This window comes from Oryzias latipes, chromosome 19, assembly GCF_002234675.1.
Source record: "Oryzias latipes chromosome 19, ASM223467v1".
Lineage (NCBI taxonomy): Eukaryota > Metazoa > Chordata > Actinopteri > Beloniformes > Adrianichthyidae > Oryzias > Oryzias latipes.
Genome location: NC_019877.2, coordinates 18,731,805 through 18,754,423, shown reverse-complemented (window position 1 = coordinate 18,754,423; position 22,619 = coordinate 18,731,805). Strand labels below are relative to the sequence as shown.

At 38.9% G+C, this 22,619-nt stretch overlaps 1 protein-coding gene across 1 annotated transcript in view; it reads left to right on the top strand.

The window, feature by feature from the left end:
* Positions 1–22,619, top strand: part of myo1d (myosin ID) — a 98,195-nt gene that overhangs the window by 36,421 nt on the left and 39,155 nt on the right. Inside the window, exons 12-20 of the mRNA XM_011488384.3 lie at positions 2,289–2,359; positions 4,480–4,554; positions 4,665–4,797; positions 5,974–6,140; positions 7,871–8,078; positions 19,663–19,886; positions 20,521–20,659; positions 21,921–22,025; positions 22,105–22,218. Of these exons, the coding sequence (XP_011486686.1) occupies positions 2,289–2,359; positions 4,480–4,554; positions 4,665–4,797; positions 5,974–6,140; positions 7,871–8,078; positions 19,663–19,886; positions 20,521–20,659; positions 21,921–22,025; positions 22,105–22,218 (1,236 nt within the window). The remainder of the gene's footprint in view (positions 1–2,288; positions 2,360–4,479; positions 4,555–4,664; positions 4,798–5,973; positions 6,141–7,870; positions 8,079–19,662; positions 19,887–20,520; positions 20,660–21,920; positions 22,026–22,104; positions 22,219–22,619) is intronic.

Here is a 22,619-nt window from a genome sequence, read left to right as displayed (position 1 = left end):
TTGATGTGTCTATGTATTTTTGGTCTATTAATTTATTTTGTGTTTTCTTCTTTGTTTTTACTGCTTGAAATAAATCAATGAAGAAGAAAGAAATTAAGAAATAATAATTGGAAAAGGTTGCAATTTTAATGAGAACATTTTTAACAAAATTATAAAAACCAAAATTCTTGATAATTTAAAGCGGCTGAGGTGTTTTATTTTCTTATCTGAGTCATAAGCTAATCTGTAAAGGGACCTTTTTATGCTTGAAATCCTAAAAAAGCCATAAATCATCTTTTTACCAGACAGATTTGTTTTATTATTGTTTTTTACTTTTCCTGTCCAACAGCTGGGTCAACAGATGACAAGACAGATTTCTTGTTTTGGACACATTTTACTTGAACAACAGGCAGATTTCTGTTTTTGTAATCTGATGAGATGTGATTGTGAATGATGTCATCACCTCTGAAGCTGGATTTTAAACCCAGAAATGGTCAAAAATCCCAATAAAACTTCCAAGAGTTTGTGTAAAAATCACCGGAATTGGTTAAAAATGTAAATGAACGATTTGACACCATAGTGGTTTTGTTCTGTCATGTGTTTAAGACAGTGGTTAGGAAAATGATTTGATTTTAAAAATTAATTAAAAATTAATTAATTAATTAATTAAAAAAAGGAAAATGATTCGAAGACAGAAATCATTTTCTTTTTTTTTTATGTGCTCATTTAAGTAAAAGAAATATTTTCATTTGTGTAGAAAAAATGTGTACAGACATACATGAAAAGTATCTATAAATGAATTTTACAATAATATCTGACAGCTACAGCAGTTGCCTGAGAGATTCCCGTCTACCCAAATGTGGGAGGAGATGTTTACAGTTTGGAGTTTTATAGGAAAAGAAAGTGGTGTGAATTCAGTTGTCATGTTTTCTCAACTGGTGCTTTGAGTGTTTTAAACCTCTGACCTGAACAATGTTCTTTTGAGTGAAGGCAGCCAGCGTGGTACAGTGTCATTCCTACTGGTCGCGTGATTTATTTTCACCCGGATGATGAATGCTGGGGTACAGTCGCACAAAATAAAAGCTGAGAGAAAATGTAACGTCAGCAGCAGCTTCAGTTTGCCCCTGAGACACTCAGCCGACACCAGTCTTGTTATTTTTGCACCCTGCCCGTCTCTCGCCTTCTCGCCTCACTTTTTTCTGTGTTTGGGCTTTTTTTTCCTGATGTGATCTTCTGTGGTTTTGTGTTTTTGAACTCCCCACCTCCTTGCAAGGTTTTGTCATCCATATTCTGTAAAATGTGAGTTTCATCAGCCTAATCAGACCAACAGGAAATGTATGAGGTTGTTATTAATCTCTCTAGACTGTAATTTTCTCCGCATACGCCATTTGGAAAGCTCTAAAAGCTTTTTAACTTTCTTTTGCTGATCTTGGAATTAGCATTACTAACATATTGACAAGCAAGGAGTCAGATGTTGAAGCTGATTAGACTTTTACTTTTAGAAAATTGCGCCAAAAAAGTGACAAACTGACTGTGTCCATCAGAATTAAATGCTTCAATTCTCAACAATAAAGATTAGCACGTTACTTAAAGTAATGGCTACAATCTGAATGCTCTCTCCCCTCATCTGCTCATCTTCCTCTGTCCTTACAGCTAACACTGTCTTGACAGGGTCTGGACTTCTGAAACAAATGAAACAGATGTGAACCTGTAGCACCAGGTCTGATTGCAGTCTGTGCTGCACTACTGTGGGCATGACATAACAGATAGTGATGGATGAAAGGCAACATGATACAGATGATACAGGTTTTTGAAAAACCAGTCTTCGTCCTAGTGCTAGTTTCCTCACAGTCCTCAGGCCAGAGCTTCCTCATCGTCACGAGAACGCAGTATTAAACTAATGAGGGCTCTGACCTTCCAAGCAGGATAGCCTCTAGACTCTGACCCTAACCCCTAACCCTAACCTGGATTGCAAATCATTTTTGGACATTTCACGTTTCATTTTTTTCTCCAGTTTAGAATTTGTTTCGTTTAACCAGAATTAATATTAATATCATGCTGCAATCTGAATATATAGCCTTGAAAACATTACTATAGCAATGAGCTAACTTCATTTTCTTGTTAACATGCATTTAATAAAGTTTTATTAAATTTTTATATTTTTGGTTAAATAGATCTTGAGGTCCTCATCAAGGCTTAAAGAGAAACAAAAATGAGCTTTACAACATGTGCAAGTAATAGTGAGGAAGAGTATTTTGTAGACAGCATGAAAAGCATTTCCTTATGCTCTTATTGTGACTTTCTTTCAGCTTTCACCAGCTGATAAGAGTTTGGAGTTTGACAGAGACTTTCGCATCCGACACTATGCAGGGGATGTGGTGTAAGTTTCTTATACTTTTTATAATCATTAAAACAAACTTTCATGATTTATTTTTGTGTCTACAGTTGCATGGTTTCACACCTCAGGACTCACTGCTGAATTGTTGTGCATTTGCATCATAAGTTGATTGAAATTAAGAGCATCTTGATCACATTTTTAATCAAATTATAATGTTGCACTCTAAATATGTTTGGTGTAATGTACTGAACATTAATCTTGTTATTTAAAACATTCAAATCGTCTTTTTTTCAAAAATGTTCATTTATAGCAAAAGCAGAACTAAGCTGTTTCTCTCCTGGTGTTTTAATGTCTGTGACCTTTTTTGGTTGAAACACCTCAGGTGGAGTTTAGCCGCTCCACTCCACCAGTCAGTGTTAACACCTCTGTTTATAGCAGCTACTTGCAGAAGGTGAGAACAGACTCTGTTCTGTTGAGTTGGCCGGGTCTGTTTTTAATCTCACAGTTTTGTGTGGATTGAAGTGTAGATATTACTTTCCTTTCCTTATGGATCATGACTTTTTAGCAGTTAACAAGGACGTCATATCAGCAGAAAGGTGCCAGACTGAAGTTTAACCACTGATGAGTTGTAGTATTTTTCTGATCAATGTTTAGTTGGTTTAGGTCTGCATATACAGAAACACTGAAGGTAAATTGTCCAGCTCAAAAGTACTGTTACTGTTAGTCTCACTTTAGATCTGAGTGGAATGTCACAGGCATCTTTAGTCAGCTTTTTATCCCTGCATTCATTGATCAAAAAGACAAATAAATACAAATTGATTTAACATTGAACAGTCACTAGAACATAGCTCTGTCACACACCCACAACAGTGTGAAGAATGCCTTAATGAACCAGAAGATCTGGTAAAGGAAGGGGAAATGTGTGAGCATCCTTACTTGGACTGTTGCCATAGTGACACAAGCAGGAGGTAATAATTGGATCACTGGATTTTATATTTCAGTAAACAGTTAAATGTAGGAGAATGTAGATGAAGTTCCATGTTAATATTTATTTTTCTTATACATTTTTTGATAGAAGCAGGGCTTATGAACATCTGTAATAAATGAATCTTAATGTGTTGAATTAAAACTAAAAGAACTCAACAGAACTTATGATCACAAGTTCTGTTGAGGCCGGTGAAACACAAGTAAGAACACTTGAAGGATAGAACTATGGCTTAAACCAAAGCGGTTGTGTTTATTAATCCAAAATAGACGAGAGAATAATGGTGATTTTACACCACATCTTTCTCCAAGTTTTTAAAAGAATAAGAGTTTTTATCAAAACTAAAAAACCTGTTTTTAAGTCTCCGATGGAATTCTTATCCTCAGACTTAAACATTTACCATCCACATGATAACATCTTAATGGCCTTGATGCAGCAGTAAACAGAACTGCAGCACTTCTCAATCCCCCAAAGCACCTGGACATAATTCAAATGATTAAATTGCACATGCTAAGCCCTCCAAAAGTGCTCTCAGTGAAATGTGCAGAGCCCATTTATGAAGGCTAAGTGTTTTCCACCCACGGGAGGACGCGGGCAGAGAAACAGGGGCCCGACAGAAAGCTCCAATTTGAGCCAGAACAGACACAGAGCGCTCCATCTCACTGCAGGGAGTCCTACATCTTTGATAACAGCTGCCTCTCCAACTGTTAACATCATCGTAAGGTGGATGCTAGCACAATGCTACAAGGCTAAAATGGTCTATACTTATACAGCGCTTTTTTACCTTCCTCGAAGGCCCAAAGCGCTTTACAGTCACAGACCCATTCACACACTGGTGGCGGCTCCGCTGCCGAACACTGGTGCCAACCTTTCACCAGAGGCAAGGTGGGGTTCAGTGTCTTACCCAAGGACACTTCGATACATGGACGGGCAAGGCAAGAATTTAACCCGCAATCTTACGATTGGAGGCCAACCGCCCTACCACTGCACCACGGCCACCCCAAAAGCTACTACCAGAGCTTCAGTCTAAAATTCAAATAGGTCAATCTGAGTTTGGAAACAGCCTGCAATTGTTGTAATTATGTAGTTAAATGTAGCTGCACAAAAGAGGCAACGTGTCGCTTCAAAAGTGTGTCATCTTTCCCTACATGCATTTGCACGTGTCTGTCTTCCACAGGTACTCGGTCGTGGGCTTCATTGATAAGAACAAAGACACTTTGTTCCAAGACTTCAAGAGGCTTTTGTACAACAGGTGACAATCTCCTGGCAGGAGCAGTTTTGCTTCATGTTATTACATAAAATTCTCCTGCGTGTGTTTCATTTATCGTCTGGACTGATTCATATTTTTATCTATATTTTCAGTTCCAACCAGGTTCTGAAGGTGATGTGGCCTGAGGGCAAGCTGAGGATCACAGAGGTTACCAAACGGCCGCTAACAGCAGCAACACTCTTCAAAACCTCCATGATCTCGTTGGTAGAGAACCTGGCCTGTAAGGTGTGCAGACGAAGTCTTCTGAAAATTTCACATCTGGTCAAACCTTATGGACTAAATACACTCAAAGCTCCAGACAGGAAGTGTACAGAAAATCCTGGAGAGGAACCATTGAAGTTGAAGATTTCTGATGAAAAGAAACATAAACTGACCCGAACTCAGCCAATAATGATACAATACAGCCCTGGCTAACATCTGCAGTTAACCACGCATGAGACTTCGACCATTTAACACCGTAGCAGTCGCCTGTGAGACCCAAATAACGCAAACTCGGTGATATACTCCTTTATAGTCCGCACAATCAACGTGAATCGGCTGATTCTGACGCAGAGAAAAGAAGCTTTTCATGTTAGCTTTGCACCGATATGCAGCACATAACGAACGTAAATCAAATCAAACTTTTATTTATAAACATTTTGTGAATATTTCATACTCATTTCATTCAAAGTGCTTTACATAGTAAAAGCAAAACAAAGACCGTTACACACAAAAAATTCTAAAATAAATCCAAAGTGTTGCATAGTGACACAAAGCTGCTTTTTTCTCCGTGACAAAACGGGCTGATTTATGCTGCTAGATCCAGCCTGTGGGCCAAACTGACCCTGCATTTAAGTTTCTACTGGCCCACAGGTTCTTGGCATAAAATCAATAATATCCGTCCCTCAGCATTTTTTGTAATAACTGCAACATGTGAAGAGTTGAAACGTATGCCATTGCAATAAAATATGAATTAAAAGTCCATTGCATTTAATGTTATTACAATAGATCAAAGAATGTCAGGCCAAATGGTTGGTCCTCAAACATTTTCACCTCATCAAATCTGACTCTCTTTGCAAAAGGTTTAGACACCCATGTTGTAGATCAACGTTTAGGTCCAGCTGCCGTAAAAAAACAAAATACTCCAATAATGTGACACAGAGGATTAGGGGTGTCAGATTCTCCGTTAATCAAGATTAACTAATTACAAACATATTAGCGTGTTATTTTTTTAAACTGTGTCAATCTCATTTTTGATCTATAACAATTGTCGTGTTTTCGAATATTAAAAAAACAACTGTTTACCTACATGATGTTGGTGAGATAGTAATGCTCACAGATCCAGCATGGCTGTAGTCTTTTTGAGCTGTTCCTCTTTTTTTGGCTGTGATGTATCAGCTGCCCTCTTGTATTTATCCACAGGAACCCTATTATGTGCGCTGCATCAAACCCAACGACGTGAAATCCCCACTAATCTTTGAGCAGGAACGCTGCCGCCACCAGGTGGAGTACCTGGGACTGCTGGAGAACGTCAGGGTTCGAAGGGCCGGTTTTGCCTACAGGCAGACCTACCCACGCTTCCTCCAGAGGTACTTCCTCACAATAGTTATCTTAATGAGTTGAATGCAGGTCAATTACATGTTGTTGTTTTTTTTAGATACTATATTACTATTTTTTCTAATAGATATCAAACAAGATTTTATTTATACGATTAGCCTCACAAAACATTTGTTAAAATTATTGTAAGATTACCATTTTTTAAAGGAAGGTGCTGACCTGACCCTTTTCATTTTTTATCCATTTAAAAGCACCACTTTAAGACACATAAAAACCTGCTATTTTATCAAAGTAAAAATCCAGCCTACCTTACTTTATGATGCTACTTAGATTCTGAAAAACTAACCAAAATAGAGATTCAGTTCCAACAAGGTTTCAGCTAATTCATTTCAGTAAATGAAGCAGGGGTTCGTACAGGATATTCGGATTTGATTCTTTTTCTTAAGGTTATATTCTGTTGTACTTAAGGTGACTGAATCATCAGGCTTTTTTTCAAATCTCTCCGTCTTCAATTGTTTAAAAAAAGGCTTGGTGCCAACAAGCATGTTCCTTATAAATGTGCCTCTATTTTAGCGGAAACAAAAAGACTTTCCAAAAATGTTTTTTTTTACATTGGAATATTGGGTCATTTTTATTAAAAGCCACCTTTAAAGCACCACATTTTCTGTTGTTTCTTTAAATAGCTTGAAAATTAAATCCTCTGTACTTGTTGAAAAATGAGTTTTAATGCAGCAAAGTAACAAACAATTAGAAGTTATAATCTACATCATGGCTTTTGTTTGATTAGCAAATTAATTTACAAACATTATTTCTTCAGAAGTTGCAATAATGTTTTAATATGTTTTAATAGAAATATGAATGGAATGGTTTGGGCTTGACAGCAACAGATATGAATGACAGATATTCTATCTAAAATACAATCATTAATATTGTTTGATTTTATCAGACAACCTCCCTCCAATGGCTAAGACACAAAGTTGACTTGGGAGATGATTTCTGTGTTTATAAGCATTGAACTGTAAACCAACTAAGCCAGATCATTTTTAAACTGCAATAACTTCTACCTTTTTGACTTGAACCCTGAGTTCTAATTAAAAAAGGTTTCATTATCCCATGAATCCTTTTTGGGAATGTCGGCAGTGATAAGTGGACATCAAGCGGCAACAACTACTGGCTAACATGGACATGGCGAGACGCCCTGGCACAGCTTACCCTTGAAGCTTCTTCGTGTCTGCAGATAAAAAGCCTTTCACTAGACAATATGCCAGATTTTAATCCTGTTAGAACCAAAACACAGAAAATGTCTTCCCAAACACTACACATGCAGTTTAATCTTCAGCTAATAGATGTTATGTTTGACCAGAATTTGACTTTTACATTAATTTACAAGAGTCCTTCTTGGATTTTCACACACAAAAAAGATCAAAGTATCTCTTTTTGGCAAGCATTTAGTAACCAAAGTTCAGAAGTGATTTCTTTTTGTCAATTCTTGGTTCAGAAACATTTGTAGAACTTCATTTTTTAACATTCCGAGATAAGAGACTTGTTTCTAACCCAGCTATGGAGCACTTATGACATTTGTGTGTACTAATAAAAAGGAACTGGTTTTATTATTGTTAGGGAAGAAGACCAAATGTTTCTGATTGAAATATTCTTAACATGCACTGCATTCTTTCTGCAGTAAATTGGTATTTTTACAGGCACGGTTGCAGTTTTGTGCAGCAAAGACATATTTTTCATGAGCACTCTGTCTCTCTTTCAGATATAAGATGATCTCCAAGTTCACATGGCCCAACCACGACCTGCCATCAGACAAAGATGCAGTGAAGAAGCTGCTGCAGGGCTGCGGGTTTGAACACGATGTGGCATACGGCAAAACCAAAGTCTTCATTCGCACGCCGCGTACCCTGTTCAGCCTGGAGGAGCAGCGGGCCGACATGGTCCAGAGGATTGTCCTCTTCCTCCAGAAGGTGAGAGGAAGACACCAGGACAGACGTTTAAACATTGATACAAAGAGTTAAATTTAAGGAAATTGTTCATGACGACTGAAAGGTTTGCGATTGCTTTCCCAAATATTTTCCTAAACTTACAAAAAGTAATTTCTTATTAAAAAAGAGAGACTTTTTACTGTTAGTGTTGTGAAAAGATAACATTGGTAACTTTTATCATCTTCTTGCAACCCAAAATTAAATCCCTTTACTTATATTGGTTTCATTACACAAAATGTGAAGATGTTCAACCTAATTAGTGCATTTGAATAATACAGAAATAATCCTAATATAATATATAAGAAGAATTTTGACAGCTAAATCAGCACTGAGCTCCTATTTTTACAGCTCTTATTGCTATTTCAGAACTGTTTTGCACTTATTGATATAATAGTAAGGATGAATTTTAAGCTTTTATGCAGTTCCATATCCCAAACAAAGTACTGAAGCATCTTTTGAACCTCTTTAAGGAATACCAGTGGCTGATTGAAAATTCCTTTTTAATTTATGGAGTTTTTGTGTATTTTACTGACCAAACATTCCCAAATAATGCTCAGATTAGATGTTTTTTTCTGCTTTTTACTACTTTATTTAACTAAACAGTCATATTTTTTGAGGGTATTATATCATTGAGTGAAAAAATGTATCTTTGTTTTAAGACAAAGAATTAAACTTGTTCCCTTTCAGTTCCACACACTTCCCTAGGATCTGTGATGAATATAGATGGAGCTTAGGAGGTGTCAGCCTCCTCCTGCGTCATTGACTTCACAGCACCTCCTTCAAGTGAGAGTGTCAGTGTTTGGGTGTGATTTTGTTGCATTCACTTAAAGGCTGGCAGATGTAAACTAATATTAAAGTGTAGAAAGTTTTTTTTTTACATGGACCAACTGTCCACAAAAAGAAATGGCCGTAAATTACCTGAATGCTAAAAACTCATTGTTGTCATGGCAGCTGTGCAAGAAAGTCCCATCGGGTGCAGATGTGCATTTGTGCATATGCACAGTATTTTAATGCATTGTGGATGAGAGCAGCTGACTGGAATTCACACATTTGTCTGTGTGGTGTGATCAGAGGAGCCGATGGGGGCAGATTCCTCAGCGCTGTAGTGCCTTTATATCCACATTTCTCAGACATGAAGGGGGTTTGAAATCTCCTCTGTAGTGGATTGATTGGTCCACCTTTGTATTGATCCGTTTGACCTTTAACTGGCTTTTTCCACCAACAAACCAGGCAGGCGTTCTTTCTTGTCTCTTTCTGTATCAAAGTGTAAAGATGTGAGAAAGCAACGGCCAAAAGAATCAAAATAAACATCAGAGGACTGCTGAAGGGTCAGTGGAACAATGTTTTCTCTGTTCTCTGTGGGAACTAAACATGCAGTATGTGCTTACAGTGTGTGCTCACTTATGTCACACAGCCTCCACGGTGCACAAATATAGTGGTATGACTGCAAAATTGACTCCTGTAACTATCATGCTGTTAGTCAAAGATGCATCCCAGCCTGAGTCTGATCTGCCGTGCCAAGAAATCCTCTTATCAGCACCTGGCACACCATACGGTCCTATGCCAGGCAACATCGCTGCGCCAAGACTGGCAGTGTATGACTGCGGCTCAGTCTCCTCATATCCCTTTACCCCCCCTCAGATTCCCACTTATTTACCCCAGAAAACAACCAGAAACCCAATCTGTGGCTCTCCAGACACTTTGAGTGGCACCTTGTGGAGCCAGTGCTCAACTAAACTGGGAGGACATTTTATTTTGCTCTCATTTCATCCCTTTAAATAAATGTAATCTGTGTTGCTTTTGGAGGCAGGGGTGAGGGCTCCTCCTGCTCCCTTTAATCCTGCATCCATCAGACTGCTTCAACTCTCATCCTGTGTGTCCTCCAGAAATAATAATAATAAACTTTATTTATATAGCACTTTTCGAAATCCAGATTACAAAGTGCTGTACAGTTAATATGAGACAAAATCAGTGTTAAAAACAGTTTCCAGTATGGAGAAATAAAACCAGCACACATATGAGATGGTGATAGTGGTTAGAATCAATAAAATAGATAAATCAGTAAAATCAATAAAATCAAGAAAACAATGAAATCGATAAAATCAATAAAATCAATAAAATACAATGTTTAGATTTAAGAACCAATAAAATCATTAAAAGCACACCTGAAGAGGTAAGTTTTTAAAAGGGATTTAAATACTGGTAGGGACCCAGCGAGCCTGATCTCTTCAGGGAGACTGTTCCAGAGTGTTGGGGCTCTTACAGCAAAGGCCCTATCTCCCCTGGTCTTCAATCTAGATTGTGGGATTGTTAAAAGGCCTTTTGCCAAAGATCTAAGATTGCGACCAGGTACATAAGGAGTGAGGAGATCGGCTATATATTTAGGGGCCAGACCACAGAGTGCTTTAAAAGCAATCAATAAAATCTTAAAATCTATTCTAAAACGGACTGGGAGCCAGTGCAAAGACGCTAAAACTGGAGTGATGTGGTCTCTCATTCTGGTTCCAGTTATGAGTCTGGCGGCAGCATTTTGGACTAACTGGAGTTGATACACACTCTGCTGTGAAAGGCATGTGTAGAGTGCGTTACAATAGTCCAAGCGGGAAAAAATGAAAGCATGAATCACCATCTCAAGACTTTTTTTTGATAGGAAGGGGGTTATCCTGTATAACCTATGTAGTTGCCAGAAACAAGATTTGACCACTGATTTAACATGTGTCTCCAGATTAAGATCAGTATCAAAAATCACCCCCAGATTTCTGCAGCTTGAAGAGACATTGTTCGATAGAGACTCCAATTTCGAAGCCACACCATGTCGGGCCTCAACTGAACCAAAAATAATCACATCAGTTTTGTCCATGTTCAACTGCAGAAAATTTTGGGCCATCCAGGTTTTAATATCAGCAATGCAGCTATTGAGATTATTTAAAAGACCAAGGTCACCAGGTTTAAAAGATAAGTACAGTTGCGTATCATCGGCATACAAATGAAAATTAAGGTTATGTTGGCGTATTATCTCCCCCAGTGGTAACATGTAAATTGAAAATAGCAGAGGTCCCAGTACCGAACCCTGGGGAACGCCACATGTCATTTTCACCTTGGATGAGCAAGAATTGCCGATGAAAACATTAAAAAACCTGTCCGATAAATAAGAATAAAACCAGTTAAAAACTGTGCCAGAAAACCCAACCCAAGATTTTAAACGTTGTAATAAAATGGAGTGGTCCACTGTATCGAATGCTGCACTGAGATCTAAAAGAACTAAAATCGATATTTTTCCTGAGTCTGCAGCCATTAAAAGGTCATTCATTACTCTCAGCAAGGCAGTCTCTGTGCTGTGGTTGGCCTTAAACCCAGATTGAAGGGTCTCAAATAATTTATTTTTATTTAAAAAGGAAATTACCTGCTCAGCTACTAGCTTTTCCAGGATCTTAGCCAAAAAAGGTAGTTTTGAAATTGGTCTGTAATGCTCAAAGCAACTTGGGTCCAGGGAGGGTTTTTTCAATAGTGGCTGAATCATAGCAGCCTTAAAATCATCTGGGACTGTGCCAGTTGAAAGAGATGTGTTCATTAAGAACAGTATGTGGGAGCTAACAGATCCATATATTTCTTTAAAAAATCTAACTGGCATAATGTCCAGAGAGCAATGGCATGGTTTCATTTTATAAACAATCTCAGAAAGAGTGTTGGGGGAGATTGCCTGAAAGTCTTCAAAGATCACTGTGGGTCTTGCAGGTGGAGTTGGCAGAAAAGGAGGTGACAGAGATTTGGTAATGGATATCTGAGACCTAATGTTAGAAATTTTGTTAATAAAATGATTTGCAAATTGCTCACAGATTACTGGGGAAGTCGGTAAATTGCTAGTATGTGGGGCTTCACTTAGCTGATTAATGACCTTAAAAAGTACCCTGGGATTATTTCTATTGGTATTAATTAATTGTGAGAAGTAGTCTGATCTTGCCTTTTTCATTTGACGGTTAAAATTATTCATGTGGTTTTTCAGGGTTTCTAAGTCCACAGATGATTTAGAAGCTTTCCACTTGCGCTCAGCTCTGCGACAAATTCTTTTCGAGTTGCGAATACTGTCAGTCATCCAAGGCATATTTTTATTTTGGACTTTTCTCAACCTGAAAGGGGCAATTTGGTCCAGGATGCGTGCAGTTGCTGAGTTAAAATTTGATAAAATACTGTTTGCATCAGAATTTAAAACCAAAGGGGCCGAGAAAATATTTCCAAAATTTGCTGCAGTAGATGAGTTGAAGACACGTGAGTACATGAAATTAGCCTTAGACTCAGGAGGATTACCATTTAGTTCTGGAGAAAATAAAATGCACTTATGGTCAGACATGATAAAATCCATACATGACACATTGGGGACTGAGATCCCACATGTTAAAATAATGTCTAGTGTATGACCTTTGATATGGGTTGATCCAGTGATAGCTCGATCCAGGTTAAAAGAATCAATGATGTTTAAATGAAATCGATAAAATCAATAAAATACAAATGTAGTGCAAACAATCCCGGGCCGGTTGCAGCTGACGGCTTCACGTCTCTCTTTGTGGAGCAATTCCCCTGACACGACAGAAAAACCTGACAGAGCAATCCAGTCATTCCCTCTCTGAGAAATGATGGCAGGAAGAGAAGCTGGAGCAAGCAACACAGATACAGATCCTATAAATTTTACACAGGCCACCTCCACCGCCCCTGTGTAATAGAGATGAATATTTCATCAATTAAAGCTCACCCATCCTCATCACACCGACTGTCAGAGCAGGTATGATGAGCAGGACCCTCCATCCCCCCAACCCCCAATTATTTCTGCTTTACATTGTCTCGGTGAGGCAGAAGAGTAATGTTTTTTGTTCAGGGTCCTCAGTCTTCAGAGCAAAGCCTCAGGGGGGTTGTTTTGGCAAAATGACACATTTAGAAATAATCTGGATCATTTTTGGGATATGCTTTAATAAGACAAGAGTCTAAATGTAAGAATTTGGGCATTAATTCAAGCTGTGTTTTGGAAAACAGACACACAAATGTTATAATCTGAGGTTTCCTGCCTTTTAACATGAGTGAACTCAAAGGCAGGGCCTCTTCCTTTAACTTTACCCAAAATTGAGCTGCTCTCTGCTCCACCTCAGGAGCTCTATAAACAATCTATTCTGTGTCATGTGCAAAGATGTATTGTTTTGGTCCAAAGCTGTTTGCTCAACAGAAGTCCAAGGCTGATAATTCTGGCGGAAAGAAAAAAAAAAAAATAACATCCACTGTTTGTAAGGATTACAATATTGTTTCTGAGGAAAAACAGTTCTCTTCTAGTCCTAAATTCTCAGTTAAGGTCACAAAAGTTGTTTTTCTCATTATTTTTAAACCCAGTATTTTAAGAGTCTATATACAGACAGTTAGCAAAGTGCTGCATGTAAAAATATAATAATTAAAACTGCAAAAGCATTTTAGTGATTTATAAACTCCTTCATCTTCTAAACCCGTTTTTGGGGTCACGGGGCCTCTGGAGCCTGTCCCGGCCACTCATGGGCAAAGGCATGGTACACCCTGGACAGATCGCCAGTCTGACGCAGGGCCACAATCACACACCCATACACACTCGCATTCGCTCCTAGGGACAATTTAGAGTAATCTATTAACCTATGAAGCACACATTAGCACAAACAATATTTTAACCATCACAAACAGTGGATATGTTTTTCTTTTCTTTCCAGCATAATTTATTTAAAAAAAACAGATTCAATGGCACTAATGGAATTTAATGGCATTTTTATTAAACATTCTGTTGCTGCTGTGGGTCCAGCGGCTTTATCCTCCAGTTCTGTCTCGATCCTGTTAAAAATCGCTGCATGTTCCACCGCTGAACGCTACACATAGATGATGTGGCTGAGGGGAGTGGTGGGTGTCTCACATGCACTTGTTTACCTCGCATGCAGATGGTAGAGGACAAACTAAATTCCTCAAAAGGAGGGCTAACAAACATGACTAGGTTTTCGCAAACATTTACTCCTCCATGTGGCGACTAACCCTCTATTTTTACACGCCAAAAAGGATAGACAAATTTTTCTAAATGGAAAACAATATATCGTTATCGCACTAGTCACCATTTCCCAACAAGGCTGTAACGTCAGCAAGGAGGTAGCAATATCCTGGTTTGGGCCGGACTCATGGGGAGAGAGCTGGTCAACCCCTCTAGGGTCCCTGAAGGTGTGAAAATGACCTCTGAAAAGTATGCAGAGTATTTCTTCTGTGGTAGAAAAAGAAGAACCCTGCTTTCTGTAACAAAATCATCTTCATGCATGACAATGCACCATCTAATGCTGCAAGGAATATTCTGCATCATTGGCTGCTATGGGCATGAAATGAGATAAGCTGTTGGTGCCCCCATCCTACCCTGACCTCAACCCTGTTGAGAGTCTTTGGAGCTTCCTCCAGCAAATATCTATGAGGGTGGGTGGCCTTTTTTTGTGAACATTAGAAAAAAAAGTCAAACACAATATCCCAGACATGACAATAAAGAAAACCTGTCATTTGACAAATGTGACTTTTGCTTTAGTGTTTATCCAATAGATTCAAGAGGAAATAAGTTATGATGTTAAAACTGTTCTATCCATAAATCCCAGTGCCAGACTACAGGACTGAATTGTCATGTCTTTTCATAAACAGAACACTGTTTTGAAATGGTTTTTAAATGGATTATGGAGAATTATTTTGTAGCATAGATCAGATTTTCTTGTGCGTCCTTCAAACCAGTGTTTGTTATTTGCAGACTGCTGACCTCTGCCTGCATCTCCATCTAACTGATGGATGAGACACCCAGACACGTTCAATTTACTGTTGAGGAGCACCTCTCTCATTGAGACTGTGATGTTTCAATTAGTTTAAAGACATTTGTTTCACATCAGTGGAGTGGTTTACCCTTACAGGCAGACATTTTAAGCAGCACCAATGAAGATTCTGTGTCGGTGAGCTCACTTTATTGATTTATGGTAATGAACACTGACCTGGACCTCATCTGCTGACGCCCAGTGGTGGGTGCACATTGCAGCCTCACTGAATTCTATCACATACACCCCCCTTACTGCCTGTGGAGCATTTGACTGGAAACTAGCTGGATGTCCCCAGAGAATTAGACTGCATTAAAATGTGTTTTTTCCCCCTCATAGATGGTAGTAATGCTTTTTTTGTGTTCATACTGGACTGTTGCTACTAGATGCCATTGCATGTACCTACAGTTGGCAGAGGCCTAGTGCAAAATGTCAAAGCGGTGCAAATCTCCTGAATCTAGCTCCAGCTGGGCACAAACCGCAATTATTAATTTCTCCTCCATAATCAATTTTCAAACAGTTGGCACTTCCATGTTTTGAAAGGAGGCTACTCATACCAGCCATCACTACCAAATCTGAGTCCCTGATTGGTCTAAGTCAGGGTTGTCCAATTCCAGGCCTCAAGGGCCAGTGTCCTATATGTTTTCCAATCAACCTGCCATTGAAGCTCCTTATTGGCTAAACACACCTGATCCAGGTAATCAACAGCAGATGAGGCAGGGTTTCTGGAAAACCAGCAGGTTGCCAGCCCTTGAGGCCTGGATTTGGACACCCCTGGTCTAAGTGTTTAACTGGTTTACATTACCGCCCGTTCAATAGCCACACGTTTTGTACGTACAGAAAGAAAACGGTCATAAAACGAGAGAGCCTGTATCCTGTTTATCTAGAGTTCCCACTGGAAGTAAATGTGCATTTCTAATCCTGGTGGGAACGTTGCCTCACTTGGATGGTTTTTCATGAAGTTTTGGGGCAGAGACTTTTTAAAAAAAAAAGCTATTGTAAGAATCACTGCATACTCCTCTTTGAAGCAGCTCTGGTGGCTTGCAAACGCTTTTACCTACTAGGCAGTTTATGATTCAAACCCGAGCGATCCTGAGGTTTGTTGTAAGAAAACATGCAACAAGCTCATAAACACTCAGCATTGTGGGAGGGGGCGTCTTCAGGATGATCAGCTGGCTTTGTTGGCTTAGAGAGATGGGCAGCAGACTGTCAGGGGCCTTGTTATTGGCCTGATTTATCCACAATCCCCCAAGGGTCATCCTCATCAGCCCACCACCAGCAGCACTCTTTTCTGGTGTGTGCGCTTTCATGTTTGTGCGTGTTTATGGACTCTCTCAACAAAACCGTAACATTTCTCTGCCTGTCACCCCCCTGTAATGAGACTCCAAAGACTGCAGAGGCAGTAATGCTGGCACTTATCTGATTCATTGCTGCTTTATGGTCCTCTTCTGCTCTGCTTCTCGTCTCACCTACAAAAGTGGGCTCAGCCCAATCAAGGACTTATGGTGCATATAAACACAGTTGTTGGTCTGGCAACAGTTTGTGTACCAACACATCTGAGCTGAGATTAGACTGAATCTCCATCTTGGCTCTTTTTCCTTTACCATTTGGCTGGGTTGGACTTTCTGCTGTGTGGGTGTTTGTGTGCGGCAGCACTGACACATAAACTGAATCTGTTTCTGATCTATAAAATGAATATTTCAAAATTTGTTTTGACTTGATGGGAAAAACCAATTTTCCTTGAGAACCCCGTATCAACTTTCTTCTGGTCTTTTAAAGTTAGTTTGACAATTTTCTTTCTTTATTATTATAATTTTTGCTTTGTTCATTTTGGGGTCAGGGTTTTGTGTATAGTATTTTTTAGGGGGTGATGCAACCTCCTTCACCTTTCCTGTGCGCGGCTTTAGCCATCTGCTTTGCTGCAGTTTTAAAGCTGTTGTCTTTGTTTGGATGCCAGACATGGCTTCAAAAATAAAAATCTGCTCCAAATATTCTTCAAAAGAGTTTTTTTTCCTCTTGTAATGTCATTATAATATCTAAAGCACTGCTGTTGCTACATGCCAGGATGTGGTCTTCCTCTTTTAACTCATTATTTATGCATTTGTAATATAAATATTTTTTAGACTTAGCGCAAGTGCTGTGCATTTAACCTTTACTCAAAAGAGAATTATAAGGAAGTAGAAACACGCTTAATGCAGTGGTGATGCAAAAGTCCTCGTGCATTTATTTTTTTTGTTATGAATCATCACAAGTTTTCACACAAAAATTAATTTACTTTCTAGTCTGATTATTTTATTATACAGTATTTTGAAGAAAAGTAGAATCAATATGACTTTTCATATTTGTGTGTTTGTTTATATGAATTTTTTTTTGTTTGCAAGAAGAAGAAAAAACACAAAAACGTTTTCTTCTTTTTAAATTTCAAACAAACATGCTCTACTTATTTCAGTTTCATAAAGTAAATAATGCAGTAAAAATGACTTGCACACAGTGAAAACCTAAAAAGTTACTGAGTAATTATTTCATTTCTAGCAAAGACCTGACACAGCACTCATCATAATTCTATATCTAGTCGTATAATGGCTGACTGTGTTGTACAAATTACTTGTTTTCAAAATTGTGTCATGATCCTTGCCGTTTCTATTTTAATCTTTTTTTTTTTAAAACATGAGAAAATAGTCTGGATAGAAATCACTTCTGCTGCAACTCAAAGCAGAGCAGCTTCACCAACAGATTTTTATAAAACTGGGTCACAGGAGAAAGTATTCTAAAGGTTCTGCATTTTTAGATGCTATTTCACTTTTAAAATCTGATGCATGCAGGATCTTATGCTTATAAACAGCATCTTTGCTGTCACCTTTGACCCAGACCTTAGGTTTGCGCACCATTCAGATAAACCCTAAATTATAGATCCTTTGAGTGCAAAAAATACATTGCTGTTTTTTTTTTTTTTTTGCAAACAGTCCAAAACTCATTGACACACGTGCATGAGCCACATTCCAGATGCAATAGTGCATGTCTCAGATAAAAAAGATGCTGAAGAACCTTCTAACAAAGGCCAAATTGCAGAAAAAGAAAAAAAAAACAATCACAAGGTTTTTTATTGCAAAGAAAGAGATTTGTCTGAACTTTGATGTACCACTGCTGACATTCTTTCTGTGAAAAATGACACTAAAGAAAAATCTTTAAAGGCTTTTCTCTGTGTGAGTGATGCCTGATGTGCCGTCAGTGTCCTCAGACGCCCTTTTCTTACTTTCCATCTCATGTGATTAAGCAAGAGGATGTTAAGGTTGGGGGAGGGGTTTACTTGCCAGCATCTTCAGCAGGTCTTAGTAATCGGCTGATTCTTTAAGCCCGTTGTGCGTGACTGCTTCCTCATGCATGGAGATGCCAGAATTCCCATTCTGGCCTCCCCCACTTTACAAAGATGGAATATTCATGATCTCTGTGATTACCGTGCATCAACTCTCCTTTTGTTTGGGAGTGTCAGGTCTGAGATTTGGGGTTAGTACATTTTAGGGATTGTTGGGGGGGGGGGGGGGGGGGGGGGGGGGGGGGGGGGGGGGGGGTTAGGGTTGGAGGGGGGGGGGGGTGATGACATAAAAAGGTGTGTGGATGAGGGAATACTGTAAAAGCAGAGCATATGGTGAGGATTGTGAGCAGTGTGGGTTAGGGGTTGTGGCTCCCTCGGGTTTCACTTTTACATTAATTATTCATGTGGTACAAGATCTTGTGGCCACTCAACAGTGGGGCAAATAGTACCAAGCAGGGTTACATTACAAAGTATTGAGATAGACTTTTTTTTGACTAAACATTTATTTTCTACACAATTTTACTATTAAATTCTAAAAAAATCTTAAAATATGATTTCCTTGATACAGTGTGTCTTTGGCGAAATCTCATATTTTTAAGTGGGACAACTTAAATAATTAATATATATTCTTTTGCCCCTTTGATTGTTTAAGCCTCAAGCTACATTCGCACCGGCCTCGGCTACCGGCATTCAATCTGCCACTTCCAATGATCTGTCAGGGGTGTCAGAATCCAGGCTTTGAGGGACGGTGTCCAGCATGTTTTTCAACTAACCTGTAATTGAAGCTTTTTATTGGTTAAACACACCTGATCCAGGGGTTGTCCGATTAGGCCCCAGAGCCTGTGCATGTAAGCCCCTGAAGATCACTGGGAAATGTTGCTTTTTCACTACACAACATGCTTGTGAATGCATATGTGCAACTCAGTCCCCTTTGTGCTGGAGTGTGTGGGAGGTTTGTGGACAGGTAAGTACAGGTCAACCCCCGTATGGGTGCATGTGATTAAGGCTTTAAGCAGGAGTTGGAGCAACTGAGTTCAGCTCTTTGAAACCATGTGTACGATATGAAAGTATTGCATTTAAAACAATGGTATAACAACCCTTTTAAAAAAAATTATATATATATATATATATATATATATATATTTTTTTTATATAATACTAATATTAATATTAAAGCATTTTCCCTAGCTGCAATAAAACCATCATATGGTGGATGGGGTTATGCGTCATACTGCTGCTGAAAGCAGAACACAATGCAGTTTTATTATATCCTCTCTAAAACACTATTTGAACGATTGCATTAAAGGCAGTAACTCAAATGTTAGAGACACACTGAGGGTAGCACAGTTTCATCGGGATGCATGCTGAGGAAGCTTTGATTTGAAATATCCTTATTTTCATTCCGTGGTTCCTTTGTGTCCAGGTGTGGCGGGGGACTCTCGCCCGAATGCGATACCGGCGGATGCGCGCCGCGCATACCATCCTGCAGGCCTACCGACGCTACAAGGTCAAGTCTTACATCCGCGAAGTCAACCGTCGCTTTAGAAACGTGCGGACCATGAAAGACTATGGCAGACGTGTGAAGTGGCCCACCCCACCCAAAGTCCTGCGCAAGTTTGAAGAGGCACTGAAGAACATCTACAACAGGTACTCACCCACAAAAGCCCTTCATTTCTGAACTCTCATTGCCTAAAACTGCCTCTCTCAGTGATCTTTTTCATGTTTTTAAAGTAGGTTTTCTCGCAGACTTCAATGTTTTAAATATAATGACATTCAAACTATAGCATCCTCAAATGAAGATGTGGTGGGTAAATGCTGTTCAGGTAAAATGGTTTTCCATTGCTTTCCTAATTCAGCTGAACCAAAAGTGGTTCTGAACACAAAAGCTCAAAACTGCACAGATGAGTCCGTTTGAAGCAACTTACACATGTTTCCTCTGGCCTCAGGCCCACAACAGGCATCGATTTTATTTTTTTTCTTCTTCTTCCTCCTCCTCCATCAAAGGCTCATCACTGTCTTTCATCCCATTGTCTGTTTGCTTTTTTTCCTCCTTGAGGCTGAGCACAGTGAGAAAATAGCCCTCCTGGAGAATTATGTTGGCTGTCAGGAGTTGTGATTGAAAGGGCATCATGCAGAGGTGGGGTCTTCTGCCGTGCTTTTGCACCACCCCAGCGCTGCAACCACAGCATCCAGCCTCTGTGCACATTCCTTTATTGTGAAAGGATTGCTTTTCTTGCTCTAGGTTTTCTTTTCACTTGCATTTGTGTATGTTTTCCTTCAGGTGGTGGGCATGGACCCTGATCAAAGGCCTCTCTCCAGAAGAGACTCTGCAGGTGAGGGCCAAGGTAGCTAGCCTGGAGGCCTTGAAGGGTCAAAGAGCTGACCTGGGGTTACAAAGAGCCTGGGAAGGCAACTATCTGGTAAGTGCATGAAGCTGGAGAACACAAGAAACAAATGATGTAAAGAAAAATAAAGCACTACTGTTGACCAAAATCCACATAAAGCTTTACATTTTCTTTTTTAGTGATTTTTTTTGTTTGTTTTAATCAAAATGGCATAAACCTGCAATAAAAGCCAGGAAGCAACAGATTAGTGGGTTGACTGTTCAAGTGTCTGATTTCGTGAGAAGATAAAATTATGTTTTAGTGAGCATTTTGGATTCAAAAGTGATGAAAACTACTGGATGTAAAGAATCACAAACTCCTACCGTTGTCTAGAATTGGATCTACAAGATAAAAACCTTTGTGTTCTGCACAAAGGTGTGTTGAGTAATACATGTGTAGTACTCCATTACCTTCAGGGCACTGTTTTAGTGCTTCTGTTTGTAGTGAACACGTTTTTCCACAACGCTGTGAAGAAACACGCAAAAAGGTTTATTAGAAGATTTTTACACACATTTATGAATGTTGCTTTATTATTTTTGCATGGGACATTTTTGTTGCATTAAAACACACATTCTTTTTTTCAAAGATGATAAAATGGGATGGAGTACACAATAATAGCTGAGAAAACAAATGATCTTTTAGTAAAATCAATTAAAAGAAGGTTCTGAATATGTTTAACTATCTTTATACTTTGATTAGACCATGGCTAATTAGACCTTTTTAGATTTTTGGAGTCTTCCATCAGGTCACCACCCTAAATTCCCTGCAGTTGTAGACGGCAGCAAATCAGGTCTGCAGGTTTAGGAACAACGTAAGAAGAAAAAAAGAAACATTATAACATCTGTGAACACTGGGAGGGAGTAATTGTAAAAAACGTTTTAGAGACTAAAGAACAGGCCTATCCTTTACTGATTTTTTTAAAAAGGTTTTCTTTGTATTTGGTGATTCTGTGACCTGACGTAACTCTAATATATTAATTTGTAATCTGATTAATAACAGCTAAGAAAACAGAAAAATCATGTATTTTGTAAGTTTTTCTCTTGCATTTTCTGCAATATATTGTGATCTGCATGTAGAAGAAAAAAAGGACTAAAAATGCAATATAATGTGAAACAAAAATAACATGCATGTTGAGCTTGGTTTCATTAGACTGTCATAAGCAGATGAAGAGAAAAAAAGGGCAACATTTATTTTACAACCACAATTAAACACTTTTAATTTTGGGCTTCTTTATATTAGTGCATCAGTAGTTGCTTCATCCAATCTGAACTGTTTGCTGGTGTTTTTTCCTCGACAGAAGCGGGATAGTCCTGACACGGCTTCATCATTCACACTGGTTTCTAGCGAGCTGCAGAGGAAAGACAAATTCATGAGAGTCCTGTTTTCCTGCAACGTGCGAAAGGTGAAGACTTTGTCCTCCTGAACCAACCTTGCGCCATCTCTGAAAGGCCTGGCTAATGGAGGGGCTTTGCGTTTTCTAGATCAACCGTTTCCACAAGACGGAGAACCGGGCTGTGCTCATCACCGACCGCCACCTGTACAAGATGGACCCCCTGAAGCAGTACAAACCCATGAAGAGCATCCCCCTCTACAATGTATGCCATTATTTCTCACACAAAGAGCTCATTAAACTAATCAGTGTTAGAGATAAAATAAGCGAATATTTAGAAAAAGGGATGTGACAAATACCAAAGAATCAGTGAAGGTTCATGTACACACAGGAGAAATCTGATGTGTTTTTTATTGGTGTGAGCACATAGTAGGAAATACAAGCTTAAATTCTCTTTTTATTCATCCCTCGAGCCCTCTAAACTATAACAAAGCTGTCACTGAAGCCGAATTAGCTTTTTCTTCTGTCCACAGTTCATACATTTATATCATGGAATGAATTAAACATCGAAAAAAGGAGAGTATTTTAAGCAGACGGCCTCTTCCCCACAATATGTTCTGTTAATGCAACATGGGAGGGTTTCTTATAATGTTGCATCATGTTAGT